Source organism: Neoarius graeffei, chromosome 3 (assembly GCF_027579695.1).
Source record: "Neoarius graeffei isolate fNeoGra1 chromosome 3, fNeoGra1.pri, whole genome shotgun sequence".
Taxonomy (NCBI): domain Eukaryota; kingdom Metazoa; phylum Chordata; class Actinopteri; order Siluriformes; family Ariidae; genus Neoarius; species Neoarius graeffei.
Window position 1 is genome coordinate 33,088,443 of NC_083571.1, and position 20,698 is coordinate 33,109,140.

Here is a 20,698-nt window from a genome sequence, read left to right on the forward strand (position 1 = left end):
TCAAAAGCCAGCGTCTGTGATGGTATGAGGTTGCATGAGTGTATATGACATGGGTAGCTTGTACATCTGGGAAGGCATCATTAATGCTGAATGATATATACACGTTTCAGAAAAATGTCCTGCCATCCAGACAAAATCTTTTTCAGGGAAGGCCTTCCTTCTTACAGCAAGACAATGCCAAACTGCTTTCTGCATATATTAAAACTGCTTGGCTCCATAGTAAGAGTCCAGGTGTTAAACTGGCCTGCTTGCAGTCCAGACCTGTCTCCCATTTAAAACATTTGGTGTATTATGAAGCGCAAAATATGACAAAGGAGACCCCGAACTGTTGAGCAACTGAAATTGTTTATCAGGCAAGAATGGGACAACATTTCTCTTTCAAAACTACAGCAATTGGCCTCCTGAGTTCCCAAACATTTACAGAGTGTTGTGTTGTTCAAAGTAGAGGTGATGCAACACAGTGGTAAACATGTCCCTGTCCCCACTTTTCTGAAACATGTTGCTGACATGAAATTCAAAATGAGCATGTATTTTTCAAAAAACAATAAAATTTCCCAGTTTCAACATTTGATATGTTGTTTTTCTACTTTGTCAATGAAATATAGGGTTTCCATGATTTGCACATTATTGCATTCTGTTTTTATTTACAGTTTACACAGCGTCCCAACCTTTTTGGAACTGGGGTTGTAATATACTTGCTTCTGTTTCGTTCTGCACTACACTGAGCCAAAGCAACGAAATCTTGTTCGGATGTGTATTGTTTGATGCAAATCTGAATGACAATAAAGAAAGTCTAAGTCTAAAAGAATCACAATAAGATTAGATAAAACACTCGTCACGTGCATCTTTATGGAGTAGAGTGAGCCAGCTGTGTGGAACTGTGCGCATGTCAGAAACACTACTCCGAGGAGGTCATGTATCCGATTGCTTTCGTGTAAATGGTACGTTCGGGAATCTTTAATCCATATGACTTCATTCCGAATGTAAAAAATGTGTGCCTGTAAATGTAGCTACTAACTCGGATGTTTGGTGTCTCTTCAGTAACTGATGTTCTGTACTGTTACTTCTGTAACATTTTATGCCTATGAGCAATTTGTGTCAAAAAGCAGTGAATGCAAGAGTATTTTGTGCGTGAGAGACTGGGAAAAGTAGTAAATGTGAGAGCTGTATGTGTAAGAGGTGAAAGTAGTAAATGCGAGAGCTGTGTGTGTGAGGTGAAAGTAGTAAATGCGAGAGCTGTGTGTGTGTGTGAGGTGAAAGTAGTAAATGCGAGAGCTGTGTGTGTGTGAGATGAAAGTAGTAAATGCGAGAGCTGTGTGTGTGAGAGAGGTCAAAGTAGTAAATGTGAGAGCTGTGTGAGAGAGAGTGGTAAAAGTAGTACCTGTGAGAGGTGTGTGTGAGAGAGAGAGAGTGGTAAAAGTAGTAAATGTGAGAGCTGTGTGTGTGTGAGGTCAAAGTAGTAAATGTGAGAGCTGTGTGAGAGAGAGTGGTAAAAGTAGTACCTGTGAGAGGTGTGTGTGTGTGAGAGAGAGAGAGAGAGAGCGAGAGAGAGAGGTAAAAGTAGTAAATGTGAGAGCTGTGTGTGTGAGAGAGAGGTGAAAGTAGCAAATGTGAGAGCTGTGTGAGAGAGAGTGGTAAAAGTAGTACCTGTGAGAGCTGTGTGTGTGTGTGTGTGTGTGTGTGTGTGTGTGTGTGTGTGTGTGAGAGAGAGTGGTAAAAGTAGTAAATGTGAGAGCTGTGTGTGTGAGAGTGGTAAAAGTATTACAGTAAATGCGAGATCTGTGTGTGTGAGAGAGAGTGGTAAAAGTAGTACCTGTGCGAGAGGTGTGTGTGTGTGTGTGAGAGAGAGAGAGAGAGAGAGAGAGAGAAAGAGAGTGGTAAAAGTAGTAAATGTGAGAGCTGTGTGTGTGTGAGAGAGTGGTAAAAGTATTACAGTAAATGCGAGATCTGTGTGTGTGTGAGAGAGAGAGAGAGTGGTAAAAGTAGTACCTGTGAGAGCTGTGCGAGAGGTGTGTGTGTGTGTATGAGAGAGAGAGAGTGGTAAAAGTAGTACCTGTGAGAGCTGTGCGAGAGGTGTGTGTGTGTGTATGAGAGAGAGAGAGTGGTAAAAGTAGTAAATGCGAGATCTGTGTGTGTGCGAGAGAGAGAGTGGTAAAAGTAGTAAGTGCGAGAGCTATGTGTGTGTGTGTGCGAGAGTGGTAAAATTAGTAAATGCAAGAGCTGTGTGAGAGAGAGTGGTAAAAGTAAAAATGTGAGAGCATTTTGTATTTGTGAGGTAAAAGTATTAAATATAAAGCCATTTTGTGTGCAAGAGGTAAAACTAGTAAATGCGAGAGATAAAACGGTGGATGCGAAACGATTTTCTGAGTGTGAGGTAAAAGTACTAAATTTGAGGGCATGTTGCATGCAAGAACTAAAAGTCGTGCTTGCAGGAGCTTTGCGTGTGAGAGTTTAATATAGTGACTGCGAGAGTGTTTTCAGTTTGAGGTAAAAATAGCAAATGTGTGTGAGAGGTAAGATTAGTGAATGCCAGTGCACGGAATTTTGAAGTGCCTCGGGCCTAAACAGAATCTCATTATTGTATCCGAAGGATTTTCACTCGCACCCGTGCGTGTCCTCATCGTTCTTTATCAAAGACGCCAGTCAGCCTCCTTTAAATGTCAAGGTTACACTTGACGAGCGCCAGCCGACTTTTTCAGGTGAATGTCGGCTGTGTAACGAGCCTGCAAACCCGAGAGCATATGATTAATTATCAGCGTGAATGGTATTAATTTTTAGAAAAGCTCTCTGATGTCCAGAGGCCATTAGAAGTTAAGAGCAGAGAGGGAGGGCGAGAACAATGGAGAGATTTATAGAGCACATCATGGCTGTTTGTGCTCCGAGGGGAAGAAGGAGGAAGAAAAGAGAAGAAAATGAGAAAGGGAGAGAGAGAGAGAGAGAGAGAGAGAGAGGGAACAGGAAGCAGTTGGTGAGACAAACGGCGAGAACGAGTGCCAAACCATCAGGGTGTAAATTAATTGCTTTGTGTGTTTAACGGCCAAGTCTCGCCTCAGTGCTTATTACAAGCTGCTCGAAATGAAGCATTTATAATTAGGCTGTTCCTAATTGTGTGTTGTTGTTTTTTTTTGTGCCAATGAAAGATGTGTGTTTTGTGGTTGTGTTGATGTTAATTAGTACTTGTTCATTTTCACTGACACTGGAGACTCCTTCCATAATAGTCACCATGTCAGTGATAATACGCATTTCCGTGTGTGTGTTCTTAAGGCCAATTTATGCTGACAACGCAGTCCTCGCAGATAGCGTCGCAGACAGCGTCTGCGTAGCCCCCCCCACCTTCGCAGACGCTCTGCGTGCACCTCCCAAAAATTGTGACCACCGCAGAAGCCTCGCAGACAGTGTCGCAGACAAGAGGGCTCTGATTGGTCCACTCTACATCCGCTGTACACGCACTTCCGCTTCCCTACTTTCCCGGTTTGGTTTGTTTTCACTACCGGCATTTTTAAAAACACGAGCGAAGATGGAGCAGCACGAAGAGCGGTTGATCGAGGAAGTACGGACATCTATACGACTCCAGTTCTAGTCATTATAAGTAACCGGAGTATAAACACTCCACTAACCACACCCACCAACTACTCCTAGCGATTTTGCGACTTCGCGCCCCCTTGCGTTGTGGCGGTGAATAACATCGCGCACGCCTATTACTCCCCGCTCAATGATAAATTACAACTGTCTGCGAAAAGCTATCTGTGAAAGCCTTGTCGCACGAGCATGCAGAGGCCTTTATTGAGCCCTTTGTATGAACTAAATATGTCCTTACAATGATAAGTGTCCTTACGATGTCCTTACAAAGGAATATGGTCATTTATGTTGGTTACTGAGGTTAGGGTTAGGTTTAAGCCTAGCATTAATTAACTACAATAATCATTTTGTGTGTGTGTGTGTGTGTGTTTTATTTCAGGTCGTCGAACAGCAGCGCGACTCTGTCCTCATGCGTGTCCATGGAGCCCTGCGTGCCTGATGAACTCTTCCAGTCACACAGCCACGCCGAACACACCTTCAAGCGTATGGAGACGTACCTAAGGACACGCAAACTATGCGATGTGGTGCTTGTAGCCGGGGACCGCAAAATTCCTGCGCACAGGTAACACACACACGTGCGCACACACAAATTTCACTTTTATGCAGTAAACACGAAGCACACATCTGGTAGCAGATGGTTTGGTTGGCAGGAAGAGAGAGTTTGGGGTTGTTTCAGTTAGAGTACACACACACACACACACACACACACAGGATAAAAAGAAAAGTAGTATGCAGACAAAGGGCTCTTTTCTCTAAAGAAAAGACCTACAAAGGGTGTGTGTGTGTGCTGGAAAGTCTTGGCACAGTGAACCAGAAAGGAACATAAATCCTTCAGGACGTGTGTTTGGATGAGCTTGAGAGAGAGAGAGAGAAACAGAAATGGAGAGCGAGAGAGGGGGAGAAAAACTGAGATGAAAGAAAGGAGGGACGGTGCATCATATCAGTCCTAGTGAATGAGGCGTGGCCTCTGTGCTCGTCACTCCCAGTGAAGGTGTAGCCTCTCCTTGTGTCCGAAGTCGCTCCCTATTCACTATATAGGGCATTGTATAGCGAGGACGCCATTTTGTAGTGCTGTCCGAAACGATACTGAGGATTATATATCTGTGAAGATACTCAGTCATCCAGGTACAATCCGTCTCAAATTTGATTTAATAAAAGGCAGCGGCAAAGAAGAAAGAAAGTATTCAGGCTTGATTTAAAAAGAACTGAAAGGTGCAGGTACTTTTGTGTTGATTAATGTGGGAAATGCGCTCAGTATAATATGGATTTATCACAAAAATACACGCACGTGTTTATTATTTTGAAAACCCACCAGCCGCCTGATCTGGCGCGTTTTTAATTGTGCGACAGTAATGACGTAAACACCAGCGCGACGGAGTAGTGTCCGAAAGCGTTTTTCATTTTACCAATGAGCTCACTGTATAGTCCTCTATGTCGTAATTCCCTATGTAGGGAGTAGGGAACGAGTGAGCGATTTCGGACACAGGGCCTGTGTCTGTCAGTCCTCCTTAAAGTGCATATTCTGGACCAATTTTGTGTTTTTTTTAATATGAAAGTATGTCCCTTTACACACTCATCCAGAAGGGTAATTTTGCACAAGGCCATCTGTCTACAGCAGAAAAAAATAAAATAACAGAACGCGTCTGGAAAAATCCCAAAGGAGTCTGGAGCCAGATTCGTGACGTCACCTGCGGAAGCGCCAGCAGGCTGGGAGAGCTTTGCACGGTTTCAGTGCACAGCCTGTGTAGACCAAGCGCTCCCATTTCTCTCTCATTGTCCGGTCTTTTGAGAAACGATGAGTACTAATCCCATCAAGATTGGTGTTGCTACACCCTCCTACGATACATCTGTTAACCGTTTTAATAATTACGCGATAACGTTGAAGAAATTTGCAGAAAACCACCAGGTCGTTTTCTCATAAACAAACCAGCGCTGGCGTAGGATTCAGAGGGAGGCGTCCCGCACGCAACGTCACGTAAATCAGTGTTTGCCAGGAAATCCAAATGCCAAGTTTTTTCAGAGGCGGACCAATTCACCTCAAATGGCTCGATTTCAACTGAATTTTTCTGGTATTGCGCAAGGTAAAAAAATTGCACAAAATGCGACAGATATTTGACCAAAGTTTAATATAAAATAGGAGAATTACACTGATCTTGGGGGCGGCACGGTGGTGTAGTGGTTAGTGCTGTCGCCTCACAGCAAGAAGGTCCGGGTTCGAGCCCCGTGGCCAGCGAGGGCCTTTCTGTGCGGAGTTTGCATGTTCTCCCCGTGTCCATGTGGGTTTTCTCCAGTGCTCCAGTTTCCCCCACAGTCCAAAGACATGCAGGTTAGGTTAACTGGTGACTCTAAATTGACCATAGGTGTGAATGTGAGGCCAAGTTTACATTAGACCGTATCTGTCTCATTTTCTTCGCGGATGCACTGTCCGTTTACATTAAACCGCCTGGAAATGCCGGGAAACGGGAATCCGCCAGGGTCCACGCATTCAATCCAGATCGTGTCAGCTCCGGTGCTGTGTAAACATTGAGAATACGCGGATACGCTGTGCTGAGCTCTAGCTGGCGTCGTCATTGGACAACGTCACTGTGACATCCACCTTCCTGATTCGCTGGCGTTGGTCATGTGACGCGACTGCTGAAAAACGGCGCGGACTTCCGCCTTGTATCACCTTTCATTAAAGAGTATAAAAGTATGAAAATACTGCAAATACTGATGCAAATACTGCCCATTGTGTAGTTATGATTGTCTTTAGGCTTGCCATCCTTCCACTTGCAAGTGGTAAGTGATATGCGCTGGGATCACACACACAGCGGCTCAGTCCCGAATCACTGGTTGTGCACTTCACTCGCGCGCTGTGTGAGCTGCGCAGGGCCGGAGTGCGCACCCTCCAGAGGGCACTCGCTGTTCAGGGCGGAGTGATTTGGAGCGCAGGATGCCTGCGGAGCCGAGCGTATCCGTGTATTGGTGTTGCTGTGTGCACGCAAATCGTGTATTGGTGTTGCTGTGTGCACACTAATCGTTTTAAAAACGTTAATCTGATGATCCGCTGATACGGTCTAATGTAAACATGGGCTGAGTGTGAATGGTTGTCTGTGTCTATGTGTCAGCCCTGTGATGACCTGGCGACTTGTCCAGGGTGTACCCTGCCTTTCGCCCGTAGTCAGCTGGGATAGGCTCCAGCTTGCCTGCGACCCTGTAGAACAGGATAAAGCGGCTAGAGATAATGAGATGAGATAAGATATGCACTTTAAGGAGACGTGTCCTCTGTACCTGTCACTGCAAGTGAAGGAGGCGTGGCTTCTATGCTTGTCACTTACAGTGAAGAAGGTGATAAAATATTACACTACAAGTATTAGTTACAAGTAACCAACGTAAATGACCATATTCCTTTGTAAGGACATCGTAAGGACACTCATCATTGTAAGGACATATTTAGTCCATACAAAGGGCTCAATAAGAACGCACACACGGAAACAGTTTGTATTTGTCATGGTTGAGTTGCACTTCAGAAATGACGATGCAGTCTCAGCAGCTCTGTAGTTTTCTTCCTGCATCACGTTTTCTTTGTTGCAGTCTGTCGCTTTCTCGTATTTATTTCCTCCTCCGTCCTACTCTTTCATAGCGAGTGACCTAGTTAGACAGCTATAATTGGATGGGAGTCTGCGATTTGGTTGTGTTAGCTGGTAATGAAACACGTGCACACACGTGCATACTTTTGCAAGCTAATTACTCTCCCTCTCGCCCTCTCTCCCTCCCTCTCTCTCATTAGTTTCGGGTTTGTAGTTAGGTGTGTCTGTACCAGATGGCTGCTGCATGTATTCCTTGTTGCCTGCGCCTCTGAGAAGGCAGGACTTTGATAGCTCCTAACAGGGCTCTGTTTGTCGGCGGATGTACAGATGTGACGTCCCACCTCGGCTTTAAAAAAAAAAAAAAAAGACACGTTTTATCCCATCTGCCTTTTCCATCCCGGTTGGATTAGCGTGCACTGAGTATTACAGTATTCCGGTTGCAGTGCTATGAACCGTCATTTTAATGTTCATATAAGACAAGTAGAACCAGATGTGAGGACGTCTGTTCACCAAGCCAGATGAAACTGTCACTCTTGACAGAAGTTTGTTTGTAAGTGAACTGTAGTTGCTAACAGGCTGCCAGGAGTTACTTTGGGGCTCCAAAGTGGCACAACAAAAAAGTGTTTGCCCTATTATCACGAGGTTCCAGGTGTCTAAGAAAGCAAAATTGGCCGTGCTTTCTGGATGGAAGGGGCATACATTCTCTCTCTCTGTCTGTCTCTCCCTCCCCTCTGTTAATCACAGTGACACTAGCCAATTGTGAGTGTCTGTGAGCTCAGGTATGTGGAAGAGGGTAGATAGCGCTTTCCTGCGCCTGTGTCAGAGGAAGCACTGTAATTCGTAAGAATCAAACACAACTGGATTATATTCTATTGTAGGAGAATAATCAGTGGCAGGGTGGTGTGATGAAGCGCAGTGTTTCCCACAGACCAGGTAGCAATTTGTGGTGCTCCACTATGCCGATGAGGGAATTGTGGCGGTCGGTGGAGTTGGTCATTGGGGTGTATGCAAAGTGTTTACAGCGGGCGGTGTTCAAACACACAGTATTTTTTTTCAGAGTCACCTGCTGGGACTATTTTAAAGCTACAAGAAGCATTTGAGATTATTCAGTTCAATCTAAATTCTTTTAAGTTCTTTAAGAGAAGACAGCTAAAACAATTTTTACCAGAACCCTGCCTGGTTTCATTCCTCGACCCAACTTTACATTACAGGGCAGGCCATTAGTTTGCTGGGCTTGATGTTGGTGGAAAACCTGACTTTTAAATTTATGAAAATTACTCACCAAAATTGAAGTTAAAGTTTAGTTTTTACTAGAGATGCACCGATTGCAATTTTTTGGGCTGATTCCGATTTCCCATGGAGTGTGACCTGCCGATACCGATTTTGGCGGATTCCGATTTCATTTTTTCAAGCCACTTCACAGCACACACAAAGACTATTTTCTTTTTATCTTTTCTTTAATAGAACATTCTGCCAGATTTTCAGTAATAAATTTTCAACACCTCAAAGGTTGAAAACAAACAAAAAGACATTGTTCTTTGTAAAATCTTTCTTCATGTTTGGTATTAACATATTAATTCCTGAAATAGGAAATTCACACAAACATTTTTTTCTTTTCCCATCCAATATCTGGCACAAAAACAACTTCCCCCTCATATATTATTTGCCTACTGCTATGGAACACACTTTCATAAGCCTATTTAGATCTGAAAACTTATGCCTTATAGAACAACCCATTTCTTCATTCAGTATCAAAATACAAAAATAATTTCCAGTCATACTTATACCATAGCCATTCCATCATCTTTGTCAAATGTGTATTTGTAGAGTAATTTCCAATGGAATCAAGTGTAACCAAGGTTGTAAAACAAACAAAGACATTTCTTTCTTTCTCTCTTTGTACAAATCTAACTAGATGTTTGGTAATAGGCTAACGTATTAATTCCTGTAATGGGAAATTCACACAACCACAAACATTTTCTTCTTTTCACATCCAATATCTGGCACAAAAAAAAATTCACTATATTTGGATATCCAAATATAGTAAAAAAAAAAAAAAAATATATATATATATAATCTCCTTCTCCCCCCCGGCGGGGGGGTGGTATCCATGTCATCCTCAAGCTCGGGTCCTCTACCAGAGGCCTGGGAGTTTGAGGGTTCTGCGCAGTATCTTCGATGTTCCTAGGACTGCGCTCTTCTGGACTGAGGCTTCAGATGTTGTTCCTGGGATTTGCTGGAGCCACTCTCCCAGTTTGGGGGTTACTGCCCCAAGTGCCCCCACTACCACGGGGACCACGCAACCCTTGACCTTCCAATATATATATTGTTAATGGCGTGCACGCCGGAGCTTGTTAGGCGCGCAGGACTGACACTGTTCTGCGCAAGCGCAACATAATCGCACTAGAAAGCATGTTCAAGCTGCCAGTGTAGCTGCAGTCTCTTTAGTTGCGAATTACGAGTATTTCCACTTTCATCTCTATGTGATACACAAGTTTTGATCGGCAGAAAATCGGCATATTTTAATTTTGACCGGCCGGTCGCCGGTCATGGCCGATCACGTGAAAATCGGCCGATTCCGATCGGCAGCCGGTCAATCGGTGCATCTCTGGTTTTGACCTTAGTTTTTTGCCTTTTTGGTGGCAATCTTTCAATCATTCTTTAGTTGACATTCAAGGAATAAATTGCAAAAAACAAGCTGGAGGGTTTTATTTTAAATATAGATCTCAACACTTACCTCAACCAATACTAAAATTAAATAAATAGTATAATGTAACAAAATAATAAAATAAAATATAATTAGATGTAAGAAACCACTTAAGGTAACACCAAGGCAACTAACAATAATGAAAAGCATTACCCTAATTGGTGCAAAGCCTGCATGCCCTATCAGAACATTTAATTCTCCGTGGCTTCCTGACAAAAAACTCCAGTGCCCTATCGTAAGGGAAGTCATTGCTGAAGTGGGATAAATGGGATAATGCAATAAGGCCGGTTCCTCGCGTCAAGCTGCTACTGTATGCATCAAAATTGGTTTATAGCCTGACTCAGGGATGTCCGTTTCCTGTAAGCCAAGAAGGCCATGATAAAGCTCATCACGAGCACGACGTAGGCTACCTTTTAAAATAAGGGGTCGGAAGGCGAATCGGGAAGGCTGCGTTATTTTTAATTAGCCTAACAGGCCTACTTGCAGTCCGGGTATGCGCAACGGCAGGCCTGTGTACACGCCTCTCTCTCTGTGGGTGTGTGTGTGCGCGTGAACGAGAAGAAAGAGCACTATGAATGAACGGAACGATATGCAACGAAAATTTTTTTTTTTTTTCAAAATCGCGAGTCTGATTGTGTGGCGATAGGAATCCATTGTGTGGCGCCGCGCCACACAATGGTCTATGTATGGGAAACCCTGAAGCGGAGTTACTGTTACCGCCCTGAAAGTTGATTGTGTTTTATTCCTCTTATACCGCAGCAATTTTCGCCATACTTTTCATCCGTTTGTAGTTAGATTTAACGAAACGTGTTAATTCCTGTTATCACGTTACTAAGACAAAAAAAATATGTAGCTTGTTCCTACTCGTTAGCTTGGATACAGCTTTACCTCTGGCTGTTACAAAGCACCGACACTGGAGACTCCTTACATAAATGTTAACCAATTATATTTTGTTAAATAAAAGCATGCTTTGAATTTGTTAATTATTGGGTGTAGATTATGTGGCGCGTCTGCCATATAATTCCACGTCACGTAGCGGTGCCTACAGACAGGTTATTCCTTCTGACCAATCAGATTCAAGAATTCTGCAGCGCTTCAGTATCAACTGCTATTAATAGTGTTTGGTCAAGAAATTTGGACTATTTCCCGATAATCACCTCAAGCGACTCGGCAAAATGGCGACCAACTGCTTCATCATCACAAGTGAGGAAGAATTAGAAATGATGAAAGAAAATGCTGTTCCTAAAAACACGAAAGATGCTAAGAAGTTTGGTCTAAAACTGTTCAAAGGTAAGGTGGAATTGTGATTTATTTTATCTCTTGCAAAACAAAGCATTTTATGTGACTCGGCATAAATAAGTGACAAGTCTGCGCTGCACCGTTATTACATTTGCATGCCACTTTTGAAGTTTGAAATAAATAATTTTTTAATGTTTTTTTTTTTAATAATCACCTGTGTATTAGGGTGGTCCCCAAATTTTTTTTTTTTAGGATTTTATGACCACCTTTTTTTTTTTTTTCGTTTCCGTTTCCGGTTGAGAGTACGTCGTGCGCGTTCTGGCTGCCGCTTCTCACCAGAGCTTTTTTTATTTTATTTCTTTTTCTATTTTTTTTCTGTGTGTTTGTGTAGTTTGATGTTTGTTTGAATGTTTTGTCCGCCGGTTGTGGTGTAGCTCCGGACCCGGTTTTGGGCGTTGGTTCCCTCCAGGCCTTGGTTCGCTGTGGGTGATGCCTGTGCTCCCAGCTGTGGACTGCAGTGAGCTCATTGCTCATTTTAACATCGTGGTTGTCCAGCGCTCTGCGCTTTAACGCTTGGCGTGATGTTCCAAGCGATGTTGCTCGGTGGTGTCGCGGCAGCTGTGCAGGCGGTTTGGGACACACCAGCGCTCTACATGGTGGAGCTTCTCTGCTCGCTGTGTGGATCCATGGTGTGGTGTTCGAGCGATGTTGCTGACGGCGTCACGGCGGCGGTGCTGGAGATGTGGGACTTGTTTTCGTGCGCCTATTGGTGGGACTGTCGCTGCTACACCACGGGAATTACATCCTGACCCCTACTTGGTGGACTTTTTATTTATTTATTTATTTATTTATTTATTTTTTATTATAATTTATTAATTTTTTCTTTCCTTGTTTATAATTGTAAAGCATCCTTGGGTTTTTTGAAAGGCGCTATATAAATGTAACATTATTATTATTATTACCTTTTTTTTTACATTGCCTAAAAGAAGTTATTGTGCGAAATTTGGTTAAGATTGAACAATGTTTAGAGGTGCCACAAAGCCATTAAAGTTTTCACTCAAGACACAATATAAAATAATGTGGCTTATTAACTGTTTCATATTAATACAAACAATACAGTAATACAACTTCCTGTGTTCAAAGTAACAATAGCTATTACTTGTCTGTGATTTTCTAAACCTTCGGTATTATGGTATCTTGTGGAGATAAAAGAACACACTAAGGACTTCCCTAGCAGAAGGAAGCTTTCTCCCAGACAGTTCCTTGGAAGTGGGACCAATTAACCAAACATAATTGTCCTTTCTGGTTTTGTGCTTTGCACCACCGGTACTACTTGTATTACTGTTGCTAGCCATCTGAAAACATAGAAAGAAAAATATTCACAACTTCATCAGCATATTACGATCAGTGCTCATTGTTTAAGAACCCCTTAGTGCATGAAAGTTAACCTTCTATCAGTCTATAAACTCTTCCTGCCTCTTCTTTTTCATAGAAGTGGCATATTCCCTCTAGAACTGTGACTTTTTGGGGGTTTGAGATCATCTCCGCAACAGTCTACACACCAGCTAATGTTAATGGCTTAACCCGATTTGCAACCTCGTGTGGCACCTCTAAATATTAACCAATTTTTCTGAAATTTTGCTTGTTGCCTTCTTTTAGCCTATGTAAAAAAAAATGGTAGGGTGGTCGGAATGTTTTGGTAAAAAAAATGTTTTCCCATACATTTCGGGACCACCCTACTGTGTATTTATACTAAAACAATTATCTGCCTCAGGCTCAGTGAATATTAGTGAATAATAACTCAACTTCGTCTGAGTTATGATTCACTGATCTTCACCTTTGGTGAATAATGGTTAATTATTATACATACAGGACACTTTTTCGATGGAATAAAAACACGTATTCTATCCCCTTCTAGCAAGTTTCTCTCATATGGTTTAATAGCATGCAGTATTGTTAGCATATCGCCGATCCTACATGCCTTATGCCATTCTACCCAATGGAGAATGAGCGTTGAATATGGTTGACGATATTGCATGGTTGTCATGACGTCATACGTTGGAGCTGATGCAAATATTCAGTAAGAAAGTTTTCTGCTGCGCATGCGCAGAACTATTTCTGTGTTTGCCGTGAAAGAGAAAGACACGTTGAACACCTGAAAGGCTACCAAAACTTCATAAGATATTCTTCACCCATATTTACAAGAGAAAAACATAACGGACATTGAAAAACTGGAAAAGAGACGTCGGAGATGTAAAACTTCCGCGCTAGCAAGCAACTGTGACAGTTTGTAAACAAACTTGACCGCCAGGTTTGCTTCATTAAAAATGGAAGATTTTGAAAGAATTTTGTCTGCCAGGTCGCTCCGTTGTGTGTAGTTGTCGATGCTGATTTTAACCCTCTGGGGTCGAGAGCTTCGCCGGTGAAGCTTGGCAGGTTTAGAATGAGTAGGTCATGTATCTTTTATAAGTATCTTTGCGAGTTTTTCTCATCCAAGCATGATAAACATTTTGACAGAAACTTTACACTTTCCTCCGTGACCACTGCAAAATATTATTATATTTTTTAAATTACCTAAATTAGATGAAATATAAAACTTGTCACCTTACTCAGTCACACCGGAGTTGGAGCGCTGAGCGCCCACTTACACGTTCATAAAAGACGATTCACATGGTGACGGCATGATAATCACTTTCACTCTTTCGGTTTCGATTGTTTCAATTCGATTTCGGTTCACTCATTCACAGTGGGATCGCCCACCATAAACAGGATAAAATCTGTCAGCCGTAGTTTAGGCTACGTGTTTGGAGGTCAAACTTGTTGCAAGATGGCACGCGGATTTTATGCGCTTCGGATGATTCAGGACAGTGATTCAATTCAATCTTGAGAACTGTGGCACTGATTATAAGCGGTGCCTTTTTTTTACTGCAACTCGATCCAGCCGAAGATCAACTCAAGTAAAATATAAATATTTATTATGCGCATATCGGTTGATATGTATGCGCTGTAGTGCATACATAGGTAAAATGACTGAGCAGTTTTTCTAGAGTTAAAAGTATTTTCCTCAAAAATAGTTAATTTTGCTCTGTTTTGAATTTAGAGAGTAAAATTTGGAGTTGGAGCAAAACTAGTGTAGGGACAGCCACAGTCCCCGTCTAGAACTACAAATCCCATCAACTAACTCCCATGATGACCTACGTCATGTCCTCCATGATGACCTACGTCACGTCCTCCATGACTCTATAAGTAACCCGGCCACCCTCAGCTCGCTCTCTCTCTCTGTGGACTTTCGCGTCATACAGACATATAGAGATACCCCCGCTCATCGGACCATCCGAAACCACGAGGTCTGCCTTGCAAGAAAGAAGACTCAACGCGCTTTCGTATATACCACTGGCCACGGTAAAAAGTACCTAAGTTGCGTCGTCTCACTCAATCGAGTTACAACCGGTTTATTTGTTTATTATAAGTAACATTACGACTGCAGCCCAAGCAGTTAATTAAAAGTTAGAAGCGACCGGATTCCTTCTGACTTAATCGCTGTGCACATTATTTGGTCAGAGACTTTTCCTCACGAACGACGAAGCTTCGGATCAAGGAATTCTCTGCGCTTTCTGTGAACCTCCGCGAGCACCCGAAACTCCGCGAAACTTCGGGACATCTTTGCATTCCTACATAGGAACAAGATACTGGAAGTAAGGCTGGCATTTGGGCAAACTAGTCTTAGGAATTAGCTTTATGAAGTAGGGTGAATTTAAACTCAGAAACTGTTTAATTGTGCACACTGTAGACACTTAGAGTGTCGAGTTGATCATTGTGGTTCTACATTGTTCTCTAGGTTGTTTTAATAGATAGGTTGTTGCATGCTTTTCTCTCCTTTCTAACACCCCTTAATTTCATTATTACACATACTTTGACCTCATCAAGATTTCAGGGGATTTGGTAATGTTACAAGGTAGTGGGGTTAGCAACCACGACGAATTCCTTTGTCTCAAGAAGACCACGAGGTGATTTTCCCTTCCCCCCAACACCTTAGATAACATTCCAAACTTTACAGCGCATCTTCACGCATAAACACATTCTGTCCGCGCACCTCCCGTGCGCATATTCAAATTCTCTCCCTCCTCCTCTCTGCCTCGCACTCCTCCCTTCTCATACTGCGCAGCCGCACACGGGACACGCCCTAAGGGCTCAGTCGCTTGCTTGGCAGCAAGGAGACAACAACTATCTCTCCTCTCGCTCTCCCTCTCATACACACACACAGACACACGCTCATACACACACGCTCATCGAGTACTACCTCACTATTTATGCCTATTGCTGCTGACCATATTGAATGTATTCAACTGCTATTACCCATTTAGTATCATTGTTATAATAAATTCAATTATTCTGTTAAACTGTGCTTGTCTGTCTGTTGCTGCTGTATCCTTGAAGTCACACAGTCTCAAAGAACTCCAAATTGCCTTCACCCAAGTGTATATGAATGCTACTGGCTGTAGTGTCTATGTAATACGGTAAGTAATACATTATTGCTGCATCAGTAGTGATCATAATAATTTGGAATATACCATAATGTAGCTGTTTGGTAATTTATTAGTAAACACCAAAATTAATGGTATTATTAATGAGACTGATTTAATGAGACTGATCACTTAAGACCAATTGCACCCACACTAGAGAGTAATTGTGAAACGGAGTAACAGTTGGTCGTGGCTCTGAACTGAGTAAAATAGTACAAGAGTTAATTTCAAGACACACTGAATAAAGTCAAATACCAGATAAATGAAGCTGCTGCAAAAAGCAGTTTGAGAACTGTGTTGGAATGTGTGAAAAAAACATGACTTTACCCATTGTGACGAACCATTTTGATCACTTGACCTGATGGGATTAAGAGTTGGCAGTGGGAGGGGTTTTCACTCTTCTCATTGAATGGAATGGAATTTTTTACTTTTTTCATTGAAAACCCCTCCCATTGCCAACTCTTTATCCAATATATAAACCCTTTATTCAATATAAACAGTAGGACATACATTTTCTGATGGCCAGTTAATTGTCCAAATCAATGGAGCAGATTTAAGTTTTTGTGCTTGATACATTCCTAAGATTGAACAGAATCACCTCAAGTGACCAGAACGGTTCGTCACAATGGGTAAGGCAGGGATCGAAACGGGAATTTGGGAGCACTGGTCCATTTGGACCAGTGCCTCTCAGAGGTACTGGTCCGAATGGAGTAGCACTGGTCCGTATTTATAATTACAAATTTCAAGCTGATTTTCTATATTTATTCATATAATACAACCATATTATACATGAGTGATCAATTTCAGCTGTCTATAAACTTCTTCCTCAGTCATCTCATTATCATCACAATCTTCGAAACCCTCATTCAGATCATCATCATCCTCTATCGGGTCATACACCACATCATGCTGCGCCTCCTCGTCATCTTCATCTTCCACCTCCTCATTCTGTCTCTCCTGGGGCTCTGCATCTCCTGCCACATACTCCCGCTCATCACCTGCAGGCTGCTGTGGCTCATCATACTTGTTGAGCGATATCCGTTTGTTTTGATAGCTGTCAGAAATGTCAAGCCAAGGACTTTTAAACTTTGCGGGTGTCTAATCTATCTGACCAATAGCGGTTCAAGTTACATTTGTCTTCACGGGCAGCAACGAAAATGAACGGGAAGAAACGAAACTTCGCGCAGCCATGCTGCATGTAGCGGTGTATACTGCGCACGTAAACAATATGGCGGTGCCCGCGTCTATGCCAACTTGACAAATGTCTCACAAAATCTATTGAAATTATCGTAAAAAATGGTAAAATAGACCAAGTTCTGCTTAAAATGGGCGAGAATCATTGATAGAAACCATCGAGGCAGTGAGTAGTTTGATATATATATAGCATGGCGAGCCAGTCGCCCACTTGGTCGAGTACATGTTGTCACTAGTCGCCCGCACCCTTTCCAACTCGCATTGGCGAGTGGGCGACCGCCCGTTTCGATCCCTGGTAAGGTCATGTTTTTTCACACATTCCAACACAGTTCTAAAACTGCTTTTTACAACAGCTTATTTATCTATTTTTTTTTAAAGTACAATCATGACATACATACGGTAGAACATGGATATTATTGTAGCTGAACTTGTGCTGAATACAAAAAAAGTCATATGACTTTGAAAATACTACTTAGATTTGTTGAAATTGACAACAAAATCAGAGCATGCCAAAAGGATTAGAGTGCCAGAAAATACCCTCAGACCCCAGAGGGTTAAAAGTAACTAAATAGCTTACTTAGGGCAATGAATACTTAAAGGAGATACGCAGAACCTTTATTTTTAAATACATTTCTGAGTGGATAGTATCTCCATCCTTGACTCTTGTATGCTGCATAAATGGGAATTAAAAAATATATATATTTTTGAGAGTTAAAATCGACTGCAAAGTTGGCATTCGAGCTGCCCCACTGAGCCAGCCAGCCCTGAGTGCGTGACATCACAGCAGGAACCAGTTTTAAAGCCGAGGCCTTTGACAGCTATAGACCAAAGCCAGACTCGGCAGGCGAAAGTGGTTGCAATGGCCTCTTCGTTTGGATTTATTGGAGATTCTTCGGATTCCTCAGACAGTAATACATCTGACTGTGATAGTCCTGAAATTGGAGTGTGTGTACATGCTACTGCTATTGAGGTTTTTCACCCACGTGACCAAGTCATGTGATGCATCGTTAGGCTGCCATTTTGGACGTCACGGCTCGAATCAGTTTGAATGCGAGGAAGGATACAAACGAAAAACATAAAAGAAAAAGGAGCGAGATGCAGAAAACACCTTCACTATCCAGCGGCGTAGGGCATTTACAGGGCGAGCAGAGGGAGAGGTATTTGCAAAAATTGAGGTTAGCAGGCTTAGAGAACGACGTTTACCTGCTTCCACCAGGATTGTTCACTGACGTACGGAAGTACATGAAGCCCTCGTCTTTACCTGACTTCGGCCCACATGATCTGTATACCTATGTCGTTAAAAACCCATCGCCATACACAGGTATTGATCTGAAAGCATATAAGAGTTTGGATGCCTACAAATATTTTGTGTCAGGCTGGGTAACATGCCTACATCAGTGGGTCGTGCCTGGAGCCGGTGGTCGCCATCTTATTACAGCTAAGGTTTGTTCACATTTTCATTTACTTTCGGTCCTCAGGATAAACAAAATGTTATTAAATGTCATTGAAATAACTTCTTAGTCTGTTGAGACATGGCCCGTTATAAATTTGCTGTTACCAGGCAATGACCAAGAACTGTATTATTAGGGTCGGTGTCTGTGTTGTAGCAGTGTACTAGCAGCTAGCTGTTAGCACTAGCTAATGTCAACAACATAGTAGCTAGTATGTTACTGTAGCAATGTTTACGTTCAGTCATTTGGATGACTGTTAAAACCTTTCAGTCTCAAGTTTTTCCTTTACTGTATTTACTAGTTTACTGTAATTATGATCCGGCAGCTATTTACACCGGATCCAGTGTAAATAGCTGCCGGAGCGCGCTCCGGCTTGCTCCCCCTCAAATTAAGCAGCACGCTCCGGCTTGCTCCCGGACCACGCTGCTTAATTTGAGGGGGAGCAAGCTGGAGCGCGCTCCGGAACCTCGGCCGGAGCACTCCGGGAGCAAGCCGGAGCGTGCTGCTTAATTTGAGGGGGAGCAAGCCGGAGCGCGCTCCGGCAGCTATTTACACTGGATCCGGTGTAAATAGCTGCCGGATCATAATTACAGTAAACTAATAAATACAGTAAAGGAAAAACTTGAGACTGAAAGGTTTTAACAGTCATCCAAATGACTGAACGTAAACATTGCTACAGTAACATACCAGCTACTATGTTGTTGACATTAGCTAGCTTGACATTCAAAATGGCGGACACCAGGGCGTCACGTGACCCTGTGACGTCAGGTGAAATACCTCAATACATGTAGAACCGTATCAGTTTGAACCATTGGAAAGTGAATCCAATAATAACACGTCGGTCACGGAGGCCCCCACCTTACGAAATAAAGCCGGAGAACAAAGAACAAAGTGACTCTCATTAAAACAGGATGGGCGTTATAACTTATGCAGCAGATGTGTACATGCATGCATTTTCACTGATAAAATGTAAAAGGCTAATTAAATAATCAGATGAACTGAGACAATCACATTCTGAAGCAAATTAAATAATCTTATACCGCTAACTTAAACACACAATACAAGTTACATGTATTTATCTAAATGCAGGTAAACGACGAGTGTTGTTGCTGTTGTGATGTAACCAAATGAGAGTCGCATCTTACCCGTCTGTGTGCTCGCTCCTTGAAGGCTGAGCTTGTGGCCAATTGTTTTGAAACAATCTGACTTTCAGTTCTTTGTTCAGTTCTTCGTTCATTTGCTTCTTCCACATAAGGGCGAGATATTGCTGCTGAGGCAAGAACATCCAGCGGGGAAACCAGACGACTGGTCCACTCATTCTCCATTTTCTCCATACTGAGTACTCCGCCATTACTGCTCGGCTCACACTCTGGGCGAACTGGTGCAACTGAACTTACTTTCCTTTTCTTGTAGTTTTCTTTTCCCTTAATTGTTGGTACTGCACCCTCTTTCAATACGGGCTTATAGCCAACGCTCCTCAACAGATCAGAGGATTCGTACGAGTCTTCAGTAAAATGTGCAGAGCAGAGGAGAGAACACTTCATAGGCGCCCAATCAGTGAATTTCTTGCAAAATGCATCCGAATCTTTGCAGTTTGAACATTCTTGGGCCATGAATGCAACATAAATCCACCTTCTGTCGTGTTGCTGCACCGGCCAGCAACACATCTACATGGCATGGAGATAAATTGGCTCAAAATAGAGGATCGAAGTTGCAGTTAGCTCTGTGTTTTAGTATAGCTGAAATGGCGATGAGACCGAATGCCTTCCTGCTGTGACGTCACAGATGTCAAGGTCATTTACTCAGACCGCTACCTATATAAATCACTTTAATCGTAAAAATTACTATATTAAATTTATTGTTAATGCTTAAAACTATTCCTGTGCCATTCTTGAGGTCTCAAGGCATTTATAAACAAAAAGTGAGGCCATGGCTCTGCGTATTTACGGTACGTCTGAGTGAAAAATACTGTGGCAAGCGTGTGTGGAAGAAGAGTCTGGAAACAGAAATCTTAGTTTCTCGGTCGTTAGCCTGTGCTGCTTGCTCTCAATACGTGCTTACGTAAATGAGGAAGTAATTCTAATGTTTTGTAAACAAATGAACTGATAATATTTAACCTGTCAGAAAATCTTTTTGTTCCACTCTCTACCCACTTTCTAAGTATTTTCGTAGATTACATTTTGTTAATTATTCGTTGTTTGTATTAATTTCTTGTTTTGTAGTTTACCAAGGTAATCAACATTGTAACCACATGAAAATCCCGGTCAAAGGTCGCATGTCATTCCTCGAACCAAAATATAAAATGTCTACTGATATTGTAATATGTGGTAGATATTTACAACAAACTGCAAAAAAACCCCTGAATGGAATAGAAAAATCTGAATATTTTCAGCATGTCATTTTTTTATACGTTAGGAATTTAATTCTGCTCTAATT

General features: G+C 42.4%; 1 protein-coding gene across 7 annotated transcripts in view; it reads left to right on the forward strand.

Annotated features, from left to right (window-relative positions):
• klhl5 (kelch-like family member 5) overlaps nucleotides 1-20,698 on the forward strand; it is a 132,444-nt gene that overhangs the window by 67,177 nt on the left and 44,569 nt on the right. For 6 of the 7 annotated variants that reach the window (XM_060916701.1, XM_060916700.1, XM_060916704.1 and 3 more), the window contains exon 2: nucleotides 3,959-4,141. In XM_060916701.1, coding sequence (XP_060772684.1) covers nucleotides 3,999-4,141 — 143 coding nt within the window. In that variant the 5' untranslated portion in view covers nucleotides 3,959-3,998. Of the gene's footprint in view, nucleotides 1-3,958; nucleotides 4,142-15,531; nucleotides 15,612-20,698 lie in introns of those variants that run through there. The other variant, XM_060916706.1, reaches the window with a different exon arrangement.